General features: G+C 45.4%; 1 protein-coding gene across 3 annotated transcripts in view; it reads right to left on the reverse strand.

Annotated features, from left to right (window-relative positions):
• The window catches only part of MXRA7 (matrix remodeling associated 7), an 84472-nt gene extending 67979 nt beyond the window's left edge, over positions 1 to 16493 (reverse strand). For all 3 annotated transcript variants that reach the window (XM_073683965.1, XM_073683966.1, XM_073683967.1), the window contains exon 1: positions 15981 to 16493. In XM_073683965.1, coding sequence (XP_073540066.1) covers positions 15981 to 16478 — 498 coding nt within the window. In that variant the 5' untranslated portion in view covers positions 16479 to 16493. The remainder of the gene's footprint in view (positions 1 to 15980) is intronic.
• Between the last annotated feature and the right edge of the window lie 2734 nt (positions 16494 to 19227).

A 19227-nucleotide genomic window follows, 5' to 3' on the forward strand; every position in this document is an offset into this window, starting at 1 on the left:
CTCCGCAGTGGATCGTCAGGGTTGAGGACCTTCCGTCGCGCTCCTGTGACGTCGGCGTCTGCTGGGCTCCTTCCAGGACCTTACGCAACGTCCGGACGTGAGGCGGGGCTTCAGTTCTCGCGCGCTTTCAGAGTCCACGCCCCTCTTCTTCCCGCGCGGCGTCCTCAAGATGGCGTCCAACGGCGGGAAAACTCCACGGATGGCGGGAAGAAGGCTGAAGATGGCGCCGGATGGCGGGAATCTTCACAGATGGCGGGAAAACTTCACGGATGGTAAGTTTTAAAAGTCTCTTTTTCAGGCACGCAGTACCCGGTGGTTGCGGGCACGAAATCCTGCCGACTACGCCAAAGTTGACGCGCCCCTGGGCCTGTGTCGCGCTGCGTTGCGCACGCGGGAGCTTACCCGGAGCCGGATCTCTTGAGGGTTGTAGTCTCGTGGCGGTGACCCGGTCCGTGCCCAGGGAGTCAAACTGAGCGGCGATGTAACAGCGGTAGATGTAGGACGACTACGCCACCCGTTGAATGCAGCTATGGAGCTGCCGCTGCAGGACAGTCCGCTGAGGCCGGTGGATGGATGGTGCAGCGTAGATGGTATAACCCCCAACGGGAGGGGTATGGCCTCAGGGCAGCAGGTGTGGATGATGGGGGTAGCAGGAACCACTCAGAGACGGTGCAGTGTAATTCAGGGTCTTTACTGGTAACAACGATAGACCCTCCCGGAGTACTTGCTAGTGAACGGGGCCTGGTCAGTCCTTGAGCAGATGGGATCTCCCCTGGCCAGGCGGAGTTGTAGGCCTCCCAAACTGACTGTACTCTTCTGGCTACCTTGCTAGAAGCGGATATAAGTAGCCCACGTCCCTGAGTGTACCGTGTGGTGCTCACCCGTATGGCCGGTGACTCGGGGCCTTCTAATGGCTTCCGCTCCACGATGGCGGTGCTGGTCCCACGCGTGTGACCGTGCCTTCGGGTTTCTGGGCCTGAGGACCTGAAATCCCCTGCCGGTCGGCTTCTGCTGCTGGGTAAGAGTTAGTCCCCACAGCCTCGGACGCCGGGTCCGGTAAGAAAGCTTCTCAGTCAGGGCGAGCTCTGCAGCTGCCAGCCCCTGACTCGTAGTAGTATTGCTTCTGCTGTTTCTTGTCTCTACTCTCCTTGACTGCTCACCCTGCTTCAGCCCCGGGTTTTTATATAGGGGAAGTTCTTCCCCTCCCAAGACTGGGCAGGAGGTGTGGCATGCACAGAATCCCTGACCAAAGGACCTCCCACCTGCTCTCAGACATAATATCTCTATCACTGTGGCAACCAGACCCCTGGGGTGTCACATGTGCATCTAATAAAATTATATTTTTTCTATGCTTATCTGGGGCTTTGTTGTCGCTTCCTTTTTTTCTCTTATTTTATCAAAGATTTATTGCAATGGGGGGAAGGGAGATATGAAGACACAGTTTGGTAAGCGAGGAAGGGATGTGTGCGGACTGCGGACACAATATGGGGAACAGGAGAAATTTGAGGACAGAGTACAAGGAGCAAGGGATAAGATGGGGGCATGTACAACAAAATAGTATGAGGGGGGAATGGGTGCAGACACAGTATGGTGAGTGGGGGGAGGGTACGGACACAGTATGGAGAGCAAAGGGGAGAATGTATGCAGACACAGAAAGGGGAGGGATAGAGGATATGATGCAGACATAGTATGGTGAGTGGGGGTATGGGTGTGGACACAAAATGGGGAGGATATGGACACAGTATGGGGACCAAAGGGGGGACATATGCCGACACAGTATGGGGAGCGAGGATGATGGGACGGGTGCAGACACAGTATATGGAGATGGGGAGATGTATGAGGAGGCAGTATGGAGAGCAAAGGGGTAAATATGTGAGGAGACAGTATGGGGGGAGACAAGTGAGTGTGGACACAAAGTAGAGACTGAGTAGTGTATGGGGGTAGCATGGGGGGACAGGGTAAGAGCACAGCCAAGAGGGGACAGTATGCCAAGTAGGGGGAGTATGATGAGGGGGTACAGTATAGAGATTGGACCCCAGAGGCGGATATATCAATGTTGCAACCTGTGCAGCCGCACAGGGGCCCAAGAGGTAAGGGGGCCCATTTCCAAGTCCAAAGTAGGTGATATTGTGCAGAATGATGGGCTATTGAAATGCAAAGGGCCCATATAGTGTTACTGCACAGTGGCCCTCTGCTGTCTGTGCCCACAAGTGCTGAGCCCTATAGGAGGGGACACAGTGTGAGTGGACAGTGTGAAGAGGGGGCCCAGTATGGAAAGGAGAGGGCAGTTTGGAGGGCATGTATCATAAGAGGAACAGTTTATGGGTCATATTTTGTGCAGAGAATATAGTGAGGGTCAATTATTTATTCAGGGGCTCAGCGTAGGTCAGATATTTTTATTTAGGAGCATTATAATGACACTGCTATTTTTAAGGGCATTGTGTTGGGATGTGCAGCAGAAGACTGGAGAAGAGGGACGTCTGCAGGGACCATCTGTGGCTGTGAAAAGTCATCATGGCATCTGGACAAGATGAAGAAAAGAAAGAAAGAAAGAGAATGTCTCCAATCAGAGGAGATGTCATCTACAGTGGGGAAAATAAGTATTTGATACTCTGCCGATTTTGCAACTTTTCCCACCTACAAAGAATGGAGAGGTCTGTAATTTTTATCGTGGGTACACTTCAACTGTGAGAGACAGAATCTTAAACAAAATCCAGAAAATCACATTGAATGATTTTTACATAATTAATTTGCATTTTTTATTGCATGAAATAAGTGTTTGATACAATAGAAAAACAGAACTTAATATTTGGTACAGAAACCTTTCTTTGCAATTACAGAGGTCAGACATTTCCTGTAGTTCTTGACCAAGTTTTCACACATTGCAGCAGGGATTTGGCCCACTCCTCCATACGCATCTTCTCCAGATCTTTCAGGTTTTGGGGCTGTTGCTGGGCAACATTGAGTTTTAGCTCCCTCCAAATATTTTCTATTGGGTTCAGGTCTGGAGACTGGCTAGGCCACTCCAGGACCTTAGTTGCCCTGGCTGTGTTTTTCAGGTTATTGTCATGCTGGAAGACCCAGCCACGACATATCTTCAAAGCTCTTACTTAGGGAAGGAGGTTGTTGTCCAAAATCTTGCGATACATGACCCCATCCATCCTCTCTTGAATATGGTGCAGTAGTTCACTTCCCTTTGCAGGAAAGCACCGCCAAAGTATGATGTTTCCCCCACCATGCTTCACGGTTGGGACGTGTTAGGAATCGTGGTTCTGTGCTCCCATCTGAGAATAGAGCAGATCCGATGCTGCGTTACTCTGGTCGCAGGCGCCGCCATTGTCCTAATCCTGGAGGCGGAGCTTCTACGTGTGCATGGAGACTGTCCCAGTTTTTCAAGGGTCGCGTTTTGGTGTTGTGGGATGTGTGAGGACGCGGGATGCCATGTCTGTCACTGATTTCCCCAGTTGCCGGCAACGAAAGACGCTGCTTTGTTTGATACTAAGCAATGGTGGAATTGTGTTCATTCTGCTGTGCAGGCTAGCAGGGAGTGGCTGTCTGGGAATGATTGGGAGGTATTCAACACCTGATCATTAGGCGAACTATATAATCCTACTCCTTGCTCAGTGCCTTGCTGTTTATTGCAATTCCATGTTCTGTAGTTGTGAGTGGTGCTAGCATTAGGTTTGCTATCTTTTCAGGGGTTTTCTCATTTTCTCTTCAGGTTTCATTTCCTGTGGTTCTTGCAGAGATATTCACCTGGTTCTTGACTAGGCACCAGCCGCCTCACCAGACGCCAGCTGTCTGGTGACAGTGGGCCTGGGAAGGGCTCTGCCAAAGTCCCCCTTCCATTTACTGGGAGCTGGGTGAAGAGTATTCCCGGCCCTCAAGGACTCGCCTAGCTGGGCAGCTTGCTCCAAGTGCGTCTGTGACTGCGCCTTTGCTGGTTTGGCGCCAGTCTTGCAGGTTCCCTTTGCAAAGCACATAACAGGATGGTGTTTTTGGGATTGTACTCACCCTTCTTCTTCCTCCAAACACGGCGAGTGGAGTTGATACCAAAAAGTTCTATTTTGGTCTCATCTGACAACATGACCTTTTCCCATGCCTCCTCTGGATCATCCAGATGGTCATTGGTGAACTTCAAACGGGCCTGGACATGCGCTGGCGTGAGTAGGGGGACCTTGCGTGCTCTGCAGGATTTTAATCCATGATGGCGCAGTGTGTTACTAATGGTAATGTTTGAAACTGTGGTCCCAGCTCTCTTCAGACCATTGACCAGGTGTTCCTGTGTAGTTCTGTGCTGATTCCTGACCTTTCTCAGAATCATCCTTACCCCACAAGCCAAGATCTTGCGTGGAGCCCCAGACTGAGGAAGATTGACTTGTATTTCTTCCATTTTCTAATAATTGTGCGAGAGGTTGGAGTGTGATTGATTGAGTGTGTGGACAGGTGTCTTTTATACAGATAACGAGTTCAAACAGGTGCAATTAATACAGGTAATGAATGCAGAGTAGGAGGGCTTCTTAAAGAAAAACTAACAGGTCTGTGAGAGTCAGAATCCCTGCTGGTTGGCAGGTGATCAAATACTTATTTCATGCAATAAAATGACATTTAATTATTTTAAAATCATACAATGTGATTTTCTTTTTTTTTCTTTTTAGATTCTATATCTGACAGGTGAATGTTCCTATGATAAAAATTACAGACCTCTCCATTCTTTGTAGGTGGGAAAACGTGCAAAATCGGCAGAGTATCAAATACTTATTTTCCCCACTATATAAGGTACCTGGATGTAAATGTTTTTTTTTGTGATACTGACTAATTCACATCAGTACTGTAGTTCCTGTATGGTCCACAGTCTGATGATGACTGATAACAAGTCCCAGTACCTCCTTACCATTGTTAAGGACATGATGATGAATTTCTGTACTGCTGGTAGTTCTCATAATGTATTCTTGTACTGATGAGGATTGTGATGCTGTGCTTCTGTGCTGATGGGGGTTCTGTGATGTATTTATGTACTGTTGGTGGTTCTGGTGATGGATTATTGTGCTGTTATTGGTTCTGATCCTGTACCCATGTAACAATCCATAACTTGTAAGATTTTGTGATACATGCTATATTAATAAAGTGTTGTGCCATTTGACAAGTTAAGGGTTACTATTTTTTTTATTTATATTAGGAGCATTAGAGGGGTTGCACAAGTTTGTGATGAACAAAGTGAAAATCCAGCATCACGTCCATGGATAAAATAATGTGCTTTCTTTAGTGGTATTATGATTAAGAACCATTTGGTTCAAAAAGCGTAAGGTCACCCCTCTGTCCATACCTTGCCTTCCTTGAAAAGGATTTTAACATGATCTAATAAAGAAAGCACACTTTTTATCCTTTGTCGTGATGCTGGATTTTCACTTTGTTTCTCCTGCTTGCTGCCAACACAGCACTCCGTGCACTGCCCAACATTACCTACACAAGCTGAATTGAACATAGGTGAGCTGGACTTTTCTCTTTACAAGTTTGTGATGAGTCTGCAGTCATTCTATGTGGCTGCAGACTTCTGAATTCTCACAGTGTGCACTGCATGCTGTCAGGATTTTTTTTGTGCCGGCAGTGAAAGTGGGACTTTCCGACGCGCCGACTAGACATGCGTGGCCTCACTCAATGAAAATGAATTGAGCGAGGCTAGACACGTCTAGTCAGAATGTGGCCAGAAGTGTACAAATCTAATACTTGTGCTCGCATGACCGTCCACTCTTTCCACTGGCAAGGGAGAATCCTAAAAGTGTGCAGTGCATGTGCTGTGAGAATTGCAGACTTTCATCTCAAACCTGGACAAGCCCTTTAAGTTAAAAGGAAGGACTGTAGCATGTCAATCCTAACAGTGTGTAAAATTCTCACTGTCAAGATTCAGCTCTGCTTGCTGATTCCAGCAGTCATCACATGGCCACTTCAATCATATATGATTTTCATTCTTACCGTCATGTGACAACTAGCTTTTCTTCCCGCTTCTCTGTTAACATTGAGAGAATTAGGAAGAGCAGCTAGTCGGCATGAGACTGTCAGTCTGTAAATCGCATATAAACTGGTCACATGCCAATGATTACTCAAACCGCCTGGGGGGGGGGGGGCGCGCAAAACTGAATTCTTGCCCCGGGTGCCGGAAAATGTAAATGCATCTCTGCATATACAACATTAGATATGAATTAGCAGCAATATGAAAGGCTCTCGCTAAAAAAAAAAAGATTTACACATCAGATATAACAATGAAGTAAACAGAACAAATGCCCCGAGGCTAACAGTTTCACTATCTTTCAAGTACAGTATAGGAAGTGTGTGGTTGGCCACCATATCATGCCACAGACCTCAAAACCAAAGCCTGGCATAGCATACCATACACCAGACATTTTTTGGTTAGCATCACATAGTAGGACGCATATCTGTTTTCAGACATTCTGTTTCGGGCACTACAATTTTTAACAATTTAGGGTTCATTGTCATCACTGGTCTAGATCTGCTAAGGACTGAAAAATCTGATGTAACACCAGCTTTCCTATGTCCATGACATAGGCTCATAATTAGCAGCTATTAATTATTGGAGCTCTCAAAAGGCCAAGCTTTCTGACACTGGGCAGCACATTTCTCTCTAGAATCCCTTGATAGTCTTGAGATTTCATTGTACCCTGCACAGATTCAAGGCACCCGGTGCCAGATGCAGCAAAGTAGCCACAGAACATAACAGAGCCTCCTCCATGTTTCACAGTAGGGACAGTGTTCTTTTCTTGATATGCTTCATTTTTCCGTCTGTGAACATAGAGCTGATGTGCCTTGCCAAAAACTTACATTTTTGTCTCATCTATCCATAGGACATTCTCCCAGAAGCTTTGTGGCTTGTCAACATGGTGTTCTCCTTGGTCTCCTCCCATGAAGTTCACTTTGGATCAAACAACGACGGATGGTGCGATCTGACACTGATGTTCCTTGAGCTTGAAGTTCACCTTTAATCTCTTTAGAAGTTTTCCTGAGCTCTTTTGTTACTGTAAGGACCTGGCCACTTACTAAATACTTTTCCAGCACTGAGCACCCATTTTTGTCAATCTTAATTTTGTGTTTTGTTAGAAATTTGCTTGCTGTGTTTTGTTAGCGATTTGTTTGCTCATCAGTTCAACCTCAGATCTCTACAAGTGGTGGCAAGCGGTGGGATCACCTATCTCTGGACAGTATACCAGGGAAAGTTACGAGCGGTGACTTGACAGAAGAGATGGCAGACTCCATCTACAAGAGGCTCAAGAAGGAGGAGCTGAGAACTCTTTGCTCTGGGAGAGAGCTAGAGTGGTTGCGAGAGGATAACCGTGCGACTCTAATACAACGCTTGGACGAATGGGACCATGAACAGCCACAGGAGGAGGTCAGTTCAGACGTGGAGGAGGGCATCTCCGTGGAGGGACCACAGCCCAGGGCTGTCATCCAGATGGCAGACGATCAACCAACTGAGTTGAGGCGGCTGCTGGATGCGCTAGGAGAGCGGTGTTAAGCAAATATCTGGGTGTGCAGGTAGCGATACCCCCACCCGCCCCAGTGCAGAGGACAATGGATAACAGGAGAGAGGGGCCCACATCTTTAAGGTACCGAGATATACCACAGTTTAATGAGGACACCTCAAATATTGATGAACATCTCCGGTTATTTGAGAACCTCTGTATGCTGCATGAGGTGTCAATCGGTGACTGGCCCAGATTTTTGAGCATTAGCCTGACCGGAAAAGCAAGAGAAGCTTTTAATAACTTGTCTTTGGTGGATCAGAGATGTTACTCTACCATTCGCAGTGTATTACTAGAGAGGTATGCCGTCACGCCGCAAACCAACCAGAGGAAGTTTCGGGAGACTGAAAAGCCCACTGCACACACACATCGGGAGTTTGCCAACACGCTACGTACGGTATGCACTCGGTGGATTGAAGGACTGCTGGCTCGGGAAGCAGAACATGTAATGGACATAATCATGCTGGGGCAATTTATGTCAAAGCTCCCAGGTAATTTAAAAGAATGGGTGGTAGATAGAAAGCCACTCAGCCTGGATGAGGCTGCCAGATTGGCTGATGATTGGTCTGCCAATCGACCCGGGCAACGCTGATGGCCTATCGAGACAAACTGAGGAAGCCCCGAACCCCGGTAATTGCTGCCAAAGGAAGGTGGATAGTCAATCCCAGGAAATGGAGACCAGCGCTGGCCGTGCTGTAAAAGTGGGGGAGGAGTGTGAGGACCCGGCCATTTACTAAATACTTTTCCAGCGCTGAACACCCATTTTCGTAAATCTTAGGCTATGTGCCCACGATGCAGAAATTAAGCAGAAAATTTCTGCAGCATTTCTGCATCTCCCTGGCAGAAAAAACGCATGCAGATTGTGCATGCGTTTTTCCTGCAGAATACATGCGGATTCACATGCGTTTCCGCATGCAGATTGACAAGCGCTTTCCAGGCGATAGCATCACTTGGAAAGTGCTTGACAACTAGGTCACACTGTATAAATCCATGCAAACAGCATGGATTTATATAGTGTGAACCGTAAAAATAAAAACAAATAAAGCTATACTCACCCCCGAGGCCCCGGCGTGTGCTGCAGCGCTCGTTCCTGTCTGGTTCCCGGCTGCCGGCATATCGCGAGACAGAGCGGTGAAGGGCCTGCGGTCACATGACTGTGACGTCACCGCAGGTCCTCAAGCGATGCCGGCATTCAGAGAGAAGCCGCCGGACACGTGAATATAAACTTTATTTATTATTTTATTCTTTTTTACAGGTACAATGGTACCCAGGTCTGGATGAGAGTCTCCTCTCCTCCAGAACTGGGTACCATCCGCACATAGAGACGCATAGAAGCCGCTTGTACAAATGTACAGTCGCGGTTTCTATGCGTTTCAATGCAAGTCAATGGCGGGAGTTCCGCTGCACTTCCGCAAAATTAAATGACATGCTGCGGATTTTTGTACGCAGCATAAACGCTGCGGAAAAATCCGCAGCATGTGCATAGAACATGCGGAATCCCCATGGGGTGCGGATTACCTAGCGTTTCACAAGCGTTTCCGCTGCGGAAATTCCGCAGCATAAACGCTAGAAAAACGCTACGTGGGCACCCAGCCTTAATTTTGTGTTTTGTTAGAAATTTGCTTGCTGTGTTTTGTTATTAATTTGTTTGCTCATCAGTTCAATCTCAGATCTCTCTACAGTTACCATTTGTATTATCCGTCTCTTTGATTTGTCAGCAATTTTCCTCCTGCAGCCATGTCCAGGGAGGTTGGCTACAGTCTCATGGATCTCAAATTTCTGAATAATATGTCACAGGAACATCAAGCTGCTTGGAGATGGTCTTATAACCTTTACCTTTAACATGCTTGTCTATAATTTCCTTTTTAATCTCCTGAGACAACTCTTTCCTTTGCTTCCTCTGGTCCATGTTGAGTGTGGTACACACCATGTCACCAAACAGCACAGTGAGTATCTGTAGCCCTATACACAGGCCCACTGACTGATTACAAGATTGTAGACACCTGTGATGCTAATTAGTGGACACAACTTAATTTAACATGTCTCTTTTGTCACATTATTTTCAGGGGTAACATCATTTCTGTCCAGGCCGATTTCATGAGTTTAATTTTTTTTTAAATTCTGTGGAAGCAGGGTTGAAAAGCAATGACTGACTTTCATCTGTTCATTTTCATAGATTTTTTATTTATTATTACTTTTGTCAGATTCAACTTATTTCTGTGACCATTATGGGTTTTTCTTTCATTAAACGAGGGGTACCAACAATTTTGACCACGTGTGCATATTGGGTATTCAGGTCCTCTATATTTACATTGGGTCATGTCCATCTTTACAGAAATATGGCATCTGGCAGCCGCTGTTTGCCCCCTAGCTAGGGCCGTCTACAGGAGGCAGCAATGATACTGCCACGTGACATATCCGATTTGTCTGGAAGCTTTGTACTTACCATTTCCGTCTTGTCCTGTAAGTGACATTTTTCCAAGGACTACGCTTTTTGACAATGGTGGCACTAGACACTGTATACACTGCGCCATTCTTTGACCTCACATAAAGTAACCTGCTGTCATTAGAATTAGCCCGCAGTGAAGATTTAAATGGTTTAATCTTTTCCAGTCTGTAATCTGCTTAATTCCTCTGCCAGGTTCCAGCCATACTTCAAATTGTGTAGGTGCAAATAAGACGGAAACATTGCTAAGACGGACAATGTGACATCAAACACTGGAAATGTCGAGGATTTTCCTGGCAGTGGGATTGTACCACAACCAGGAAAGGCCCATATACACAAAATGCAAAGGCCCCATACAGCACGACAAGTCACAAGGAGACACAACGAAAGAAAAAAAACAGAATATGGGTTGGATCAGGACAGGGCTCAAAATTTATATATCATATGTGGAAAAAGAGAACTAATAATATTCTGGGTGATCATGAGTCAAGACCTAGTGAGGAGCTTTGCCTTGTAAGGCTGGATTGCAGCTGTGGTGACTCACATGGGAATGACAGGCATTAACCATTCATAGGCAGCACAAGAGAGAAGTTATTTTAACCATTTCCAATTTCTACATAGGATGTAAACTACGAGAGTGGTGATTTAGAGATGAGTGTTACAGCAATAAACGAACAACTTCATATCGTAAATTTGCAACACAAAAATTTTCAATGATACGTTCATCTTCAAAATCGATATTTCTTTTCATTATTCCAGTTGGAAAATGATGCAAGTAGTTTTAATTATAAATGTCCCATAAAATGTAAAGAGCTCTTATGTTCCCATAGTTACAGACTACAAACAAACCTGCGTAGTCGGATTCCTACCAAATGTACGTTGGTAAGCAATAGGAAGTAGACAGAATGGAGTATAACTACTGCAGGGAGTGTGATTACTGAAGGGAGTATGACTGCATGAATAAGCATGGGGACACAAAGGTTTACATTAGAGATATAGATATAAAACAGCATTGGCAAAGTTGCTTCATTTTTAATATTAGATGAATTGGATGAGGGCAGCACATTGGATCAGTGGTTAGCACTGTTGCTTTGCAGCACTGGGGTCCTCGGTTCAAATCCCACCAAGGACAACATCTGCAAAAAATTTGTATATTCTCCCCGTGTTTGTGTGGGTTTCCTCCCACACTCCAAAGACCTACTCATAGGGAATTTAGATTGTGAGCCACAATGGGGACAGTGATGATAAAGTCTGTAAAGCACTGCGGAATATGTTAGTGTTATATAAATATTATTATTATGAATAAAAAATTAATAATGAAGGTAGACATGTAGGTTTTTTAAAGCATGAATCACAATTTGCATGAAAACAGTATTTTTTAGGCTGTGTGCCCACGATCCGGAGCCGCTGCTGGTTTGAAGCTGCGTGCTTATGCAGCGTCCAACCCGCAGGGTCCAGAAGTTACAGCAGAGTGGATGGGATTTCTAGAAATCCCATGTCTACTATGCGTTTGCGGCTCACCTGCAGAAACTGACATGCGGCGCATCTTTCCAGACCGCAGCATGTCAGTTTCTTCGGCGGGTCCACATGCGGGCTTTCCCCATAGACCTAACCTCTATGAGGAAAGTCCACATGTGAAAAAAAATAAAAAATGGCGCCTCTCATTTGCATAGATGAGCGGAAGACGCCGACGGCTATTCCGCAGCATCGGGGGCCGCATCGTGGGCACATACTCTTAAAGAATGACCCCACCATCTGCTTTGGAAATGGGGGTGGATGTAGGTACATCAGTAGCAGTCTTTGTATATACCAATAAGAAGAGCACCAACTATAAGACAAGGTTTGCCACTTCAAACTAAGTGGCAAACTTCCTTGACAAGAGAAGCCATTTAACTTTTAGCCTTAGGTAATGGAAAGGATATTTGGGGATCCATGTGATGAACATATATATGGAAACCAGAAGTGACCCATCCGTATCCCTGCAGCATAACTACCCTATTTCTGTCTCTTAAGTGTTTGTTCAGAAGATGACAACAGTGAGCATATGATAATCCCCCAATCCAGTGGGTACAGGCATGATCCCACTTCTGCCATTACACTGTAGCAGGTACCCCAAGCTAACTGATAAGAGATGTTTAGGGACTTGCCCAGTGTATGTCTGGTTGATAATAATGGCGAGAAATCAACTGCTAAGTGACATGATCATTATGTGGCTGACAGCTGAAAGTTAACCTCAACTTTTTTTAGGCCTTCATGAGTTTACACATAAAATAGCTACAATGAACTATATATAGTGCAAATGGCAATGACATATGGCTAAAAAAAAGCTGAATTACAGAGCTTCAGACTAGCTGTTCTCTCCAAACATGCCCAGAATAAAATCCAAGCTCTCTGATAACGTAGGCAGATTGGACTGAAGTCATCACCAGTGCTGCAGTTCATTGCTAGTCAAGTGATACCTTCGTTTTGTATGGTAGACTAGCTGGGCTAAAGTCCATCTTTAGGCCTCATGCACATGGCTATTGTTGAGATCCCAAACACAAGAACACAAGAACCAGGCCATTTCTAAAGTCCCATACTGTGTGTATGAAGCCAGGTGGCACATAGTTTCCCATGAAAAAAAAAATCATAGCATGCTTCATAAAGTGCCATGTTGTGATGCTGCATAGAGGCTAGATAGAGCACTGGTTGATAAGGCAAGCCTGAAGTTCAGTGTACTGCCATAGGGGTTAAATGCACACAATGGATTATTATGTGAAATTCAGGGGTACTGCATTTCTATTCTGAGTGCTCTGTGGACAGGAGTTATTCACTTTAAACAAATTATCTTACGATACCTAGAACTTAGTTAGGGTTCAGATTGCCATTGTAAGAATCAGGCCAGTCAAATCTGTGGATAGGAGATTCATTTACTATCCTGGTCTATAAAATGGACCATTATTGTGCACACTGTGATCTTTTCCACCATCGCTCGCGTGCACCTACACATAGGTTGAAACTTTTGTAAGCAAGCTTGGAAGTAATCCTATATCCGTGGGATAAGGGATAACTTTCTGAATGCTCGGAGTCCAACATCTGGGGCCCCACCAATCGACAGAATCAGTAGGACTGCCGGAGACAGGCAAGCGCTGTACTTGGCTATCTCCGGCAATCACATTGAGAATGAATGGAGTGGGAGTACAGAAAACACAACCAACTAAGCGAGGCCTAACTAATATATTTGTATTAAAAAAAAGGTACCCGAACTCCAGAGATCAATGAGGGCTGACAGCTATACTTCTGATTTGTGCTTGACACAGGTGGACAAGTGCGAAGGGGTCTGGTTGACTTCACTATTTCAATACCTATAGAAGAAAACTCTTGTTGCTGATCCATGGATTTTGATTTGTATTCGTTTTATTTATGTTATCCATACTTATTCATTAAGTGATTTTTCAGTCCAGGTATAGGACTTTCTTCAGACACACGGATTTCAGAGAGAATAATAGGAAGAAAATATGTAAGCTGAGCTGAAACACTATGGTGATGGCGACCACCATTGCTGGTGAATAGCATTAGCATCACAATATTTCACCTCAACTTACATATTTTTTTTCCAATTACCTTCTCCACAATCCATGTGTCCTAAGAAGATCTGATATCAGGACTGAAAAACCACTTAATGACTGAAATAAGTCAGTCAGCCAGTAGGCAAAGCTCTGATGACGTGCCAACAGTGGAAACTCTTCTGCGTCGAACAGAAGCCAAAAGTGATGCTACCAGGACCTGAGACCGACGGCGATATGTGAAGATTGTGGCACTTTAGCAAATACAAATATATTAGGAAAATGTATGAATTTATACTATAAAAATGATTAAAGATATTTTTTAAGTAGAAGTGAATAGCTCCTTTGATGAGGACCTGTCATGAGGTCAAAAGTGGCCAGTATTTGTTCTTATTTTATTGCTCCTGCTCCCCTGAATATTCTGTTTCTTTTTTTTTTTTAAATCAATCCAACATAAAGTTCCAGAGATCGGAGCCTTTTTTTAATGCCAATCTTTATGGTCTTTACCAAAGGGGTGTGGCTCACGGGATTCCTAGGGGGCGTATCATTTAGCTGCTCTGCATTATTAACCTGTGAGTAATATCTCCTTGTAAAGACCATAAAAATTAGTACTAAATAAAAAGGCTCATATCTCTGAAATCGTATGGCGGATTTATATAACAAAACTGCAGAACACACAGGGGAGCAGCGGGAATAAAATAAGAGCAAAAACCGGCCATTGGTCCTTTTTAAGTGTTGTCACCACTGACAGCAGAGTTTTTAAAGTTATGGTATAATAAGACTGGTATTACATGGCATACTATATTATATAATTAGGTTTATTAATAGGTTTGTGAGAAGCCCATACAAGTAGAGTGACTGGAAGTTATGTGCAAGCTACCAGCTATGACTTAATGTTTAACACCCAACCCAAATAAGGTATCTCTAACTCTGACATGGTTATGTAATCATCTGCGTCCTGCCAAACATCTGTATGATGTATGCCGCCTCTGTGAGCACATGTGTGCTGCGCGTGGACCTGGGTCAAACACAGCTTTCTACATCCTAATCCGAGTCGCCTCCACCCACTGCTTGGCGTGTCTGTATGAGCAATATATTCTATACAGTAAAACAAGTCCAGCCTATTATACAGAGCTTGCAGAATTAAAGAACTCTTTGTAACATGCCGCTTTTTCTGGGATCGCAGATCTAATAGCCATTATAGCACCCACAGGAGCTGTAACGCAGGCTGCTATAAGGGACGTTATATGGGGAAAGTCCGAAATCCTGAATAGCGACACAGTTTTGTCATTTGGGAATTCAGGAAAGTTTGTGACATTCCCTGGTGGAGCTGTAATGGCCACCATTAGGAACAGCTAAATAAAGAATATATAAAAGACTTCATAAAAGGAGGAAAACTCAGCAATATGATGACAGATGGCTGCAGACATCCTACGTAGCATGCCGTCAGCTCCTATAGCGTGTTCTTGGTGACAAAACCTATAGGTAGATTACTATATAAGAGGTAGAGGGCCTCCTGGAGCCCCCTGACTGCAATGGGTTACAGGGCAGGAATGTGGACAGGAAATGAGCCTGCTCCTGGGTATGAGACCAAAATTCCTAACCCAGAGGACAGAATTCAAGGCAAACAAGGCCAGGCAGACAGACTGCGCTAGGAGCAGGCAGACCTACATGTTACTTTATACCCACTGTGCCACATTCCAGGCTGATAGCTATACACTGGCGCACAAATATAAACACTAGCACGCCCGGTGCAGTATACACATACAGATCTGGCACAGCTCAGCGTTCTATTATCTGAGCTTTTACATAAAATCTACCGCATTATTATGACTTATTAACTTACATGACAAATTCAGCTCTGCTACTTCTGCACAAAGACACGTGTACACGTAAAAAGTGTATATATACCATTTGTACGGGAAATGGTCTCTGCTATACTGGCGTACCTTCATGGCTACCACTACCACTCCGACCCATAGTAATGCATTTGTAGGAGCCATAACTAGTAAAGAAGTAGACTAATACTATTGTGCCACTGGGCATCAACAATACACACTGAAAATGAATATGCATTTGCAGGCAGCCAGGGCGGGTGCAGACAGCTGGATGCCAGTTACACGCTGGCACTGAAAGTTCATCTGCAGCCATTTTTAAGTTAACGTGTCCATGTTACCCACCTTGGGTAAAATGCACTTTATAAAACACTTTAAAGTTTGGTTAAGAAAATAAAAACCGAATGATGGCAAGACGTTAATGTCCAGAGATGATGCCATCACTTTGACAACTCCTTGCACTTTCAGACTGGCATTGGTCTGACGTACGTAGTGGAAAAAGCTACGATAAGCTACGTAACTTCTGGAGATGTGAAGTTTTACTTTACTGCTTGTGTTTAGCTAATTGCTGGGTCTGTAATCCACATTCTATTGTGGGGTACGGTGTCTCCAGTCTTACCTTACTGTCCTCCTCTTCTTGACTTGAGTGGCTGGATGGGGTCCTCTCTTTGGCAACGCATTCTTCTACTTCGCTCTCGTCCTTGGCTTCTGGTGACTCCTCAACAGTGCCAACTTCTTCCACTGGGATTGCCTCATCACTAGCTGTCCTTTCACCCACTTCATCCTCTGCTATGGGATCCTCTTTGTCTTTCTCTTCTGTCTCTGAGGGTTCTTCTGCCACTGTCTCTTTCTTCTCTTCTTGAGCAGTCTCAGCTGGCTGCTTCTCCCTGGCAGCACGGAGTTTGACTATAAGGGTGGCAAGGATGACGGCTAAAGCTGTGAATATCAGGGGAATTGTCATTGAGAAGTCCCCTGCTTGCTCCATGCTGTCTGGGATGAGTAGGCTTTTGTTCTGTCTCCTGGCAGAAGCTGTACTGACTGATCCTCTCTCCTCCCAGCTACCCTGCCACAAAACAGCTGTCATTGTCCTGGCCCTGCCTCTTCCACTAGAATCCATCTCCCTCCATCTCTCCGCCTACCCATACAGTACACAGCAGGCATGCAGGCACCAGAGACCCTCCAGATCTACCAAGTCTCAGTATTAGATCTAGTGCATCTCCCGACGACTTAGTTATACCAACACAGAACCAAAACAATAATCAGAACCAACCTATTACTGTGTGTATCTATCACTATGCTCAGCCCTTCTATGTGCCAGTTGTTTCATCTCAGCAAGTGCTATTCATTAAGAGGAGCACTAAACCTTAACAGCTGTTAATCTCATTCACACGTATGTAGGTCAATGTTTCTGGAGGGTCTCAGAATCAGAGCAGAGCAACAATCATGGGGAGGGGTGATACATTTTTCTGGACCGCTTGTTTGTAATCCCATTAAAAAACACTGCAGTTGGCATCTCCCCAGCCTGAAATGGCAGATAATAAGGAACAATAGTCTGCATTTCATTGCACTGTAAATACAGAGGAGATGACACTTTAGGACAAGTGTCCCTTTAAAGGCAGCCTGTCAGCACATTTTTACATATGGAAGTAGTGGTATATCTGTAAAGGTGCCTGTCCCCCAATAAAAGTGACACCTTTGTTGTAGATATCCAATGAGTCAGTCATGAGAAATCTAATGTGGAAGTCATAGGCAAATTAGGCTGGAAGTGCTCTGGGGGAGTGTCAAAGCACTTGCATTGCTTCTTTTAAGTGCATTGACATGCCTCTCTATTCTTCCAGCCTGATGTGCATATGGCTTCTACAGTAGATCTCTAGATCACCAGATCGGATCTCTGAAAAAAAAAGTATAATTTTCATTGGGGGACAGGCGTCAATGGTAATAGGAAGTTTCGCCCCCAGCAGTTCGCCCCCATCAGTTCGCCCCCATGTACATTTCGCCCCCGCACATTTCGCCCCCGCACATTTCGCCCCCGGGCCGGGGCGAACTGGGGGCGATATGTGCGGGGGCAAAACATCCTGGGGGCCAAATGCTGGGGACGAAATGTGCGGGGGCGAAATGTACCCGGGGGCGAATTGCTGGGGGCGAACTGCTGGGGGCGAAACATCCAATTCCCGGCGTCGATATATCCATACCACTACTGCCATATATAAAAATTTGTTGAATGGTTCCCTTTAATTGCCATTACATATGACCTTATTGTTTAAAAGGCTTTTATACAAGATGGGAAGAAATCTCCTTAGACATAAAAGAACACAAATAATAAAAATGCACCCATGCTGCAATCAACCAACATATACCCAACTGTTCACACCGGTGTGTCTCCTCCTGACCTAATTAAAAAAAAAACAAATAATGACCTCTCACATACTCAACAGACTATAACCATACTCTCCACTCCAGCCCAGTGAACCAAATTGTGGCACATGTATCATATGTCCAAACATGTTTCTAATCAGCTTGTACATAGGAACAGACTTTAACTACTAATGTATCCAATGTGCTAAATAGGGTGCGGGGCCTCCAGACTTTCAGGACCTAATGATCAGGTTTATAAGACTAGAATGTAAAATAAGATTTTAACACAGAAGTAGTATACAACTTTGTAAATAATAGCAAACCATACCTCTCAACTTTGAAAGAGAGGAAAGAGGAACACATACTATGGAGCGCACATCACGCTGATGCAATCTCAGCCATTTTCCTAACCTTGCCTAGTCCTTTTTATGTGACAACACAGAAATATTGCTCTTAGTGAGGATCCTTAGTGTTCCCACAAAGTATAGTACTGCTATCATGGACCCCCACATTGCCACCCACAAATAGTATGTTGCCCCCACAGGTCTATCCCACACACCTTATAATGCCCCCACAGTACATTCCTCCTGCACACAATATGATGCTCCCCAGCTTTGTATTACCCCACAAACACTATGATACCTCTACAATATATTCTCCCGCACACACTATGATGCTCTACAGCAGTACATTCCCCTATACAAAGTATAATGCTCCCCACAGTACATTCTCCACACATGCCCCAACACACGACATAGCCCATATAGTTCATTCCCCCACACACAGTTTGATGCTACCATAGTCCCTCCACACACACAATATAATGCCCCCACAGTCCTCCCATAGAATATGATACTGACGCGCCCCCAGGGCCGTGGGGTACTCGGCAGCCTGGCCTCCGGTTGCCGGGGGATATCACGGTGGCTGGCCCGGTCCGTGGCCCAGGGCGGTCACTCAAAAGGGGAATATGTACATATGGGGAATTTGGGAAAGTTCATGACGCCACCTGTGGTGTCTGGTGAGGATCACCAGCGCTGCTACAGTCCTCTGAGGCAGATGTTAGGGCAGCTTGCGTTGGGACGGCTCCCCACAGGTGGAGCAGGCCTCAGGGCAGTGTAGGAGAAGAGAGTGGGTCGCGCTGGGCGTCATAGTGCAGGGGGAAACGATAGCGCCGATGAAGAATGGACAGAGGCAGTGCAGTGCAGTGGAGTCATCCAAGATTTTACTCACAGTTCTTTAGACACTTCACAGGTGCACTATACAGGTAAAGTCCTCCCGTGTCACGCTGCGCTCACCGGGCAGAGGTTCAATCCTTCCTCAGGCAACTTGGGAATACCTGGCAGAACCCCACGTTCTCATGTTCCTATTTTGACCGTCTTTACTCTGGTCCTTCTCCCTCCTGCTCTGCGCTGCCCACTCTCAATCCCGCTCGGGTGCTCTGGAGTCCTTCCTGTACGTCGGATCCAAGACCTACTTGACCCTCCTGGGGATTAGAATGCCGCAGCGATCCC

This window comes from Phyllobates terribilis, unplaced genomic scaffold (assembly GCF_046119375.1).
Source record: "Phyllobates terribilis strain yellow unplaced genomic scaffold, ASM4611937v1 Scaffold_5__5_contigs__length_657084704, whole genome shotgun sequence".
Lineage (NCBI taxonomy): Eukaryota > Metazoa > Chordata > Amphibia > Anura > Dendrobatidae > Phyllobates > Phyllobates terribilis.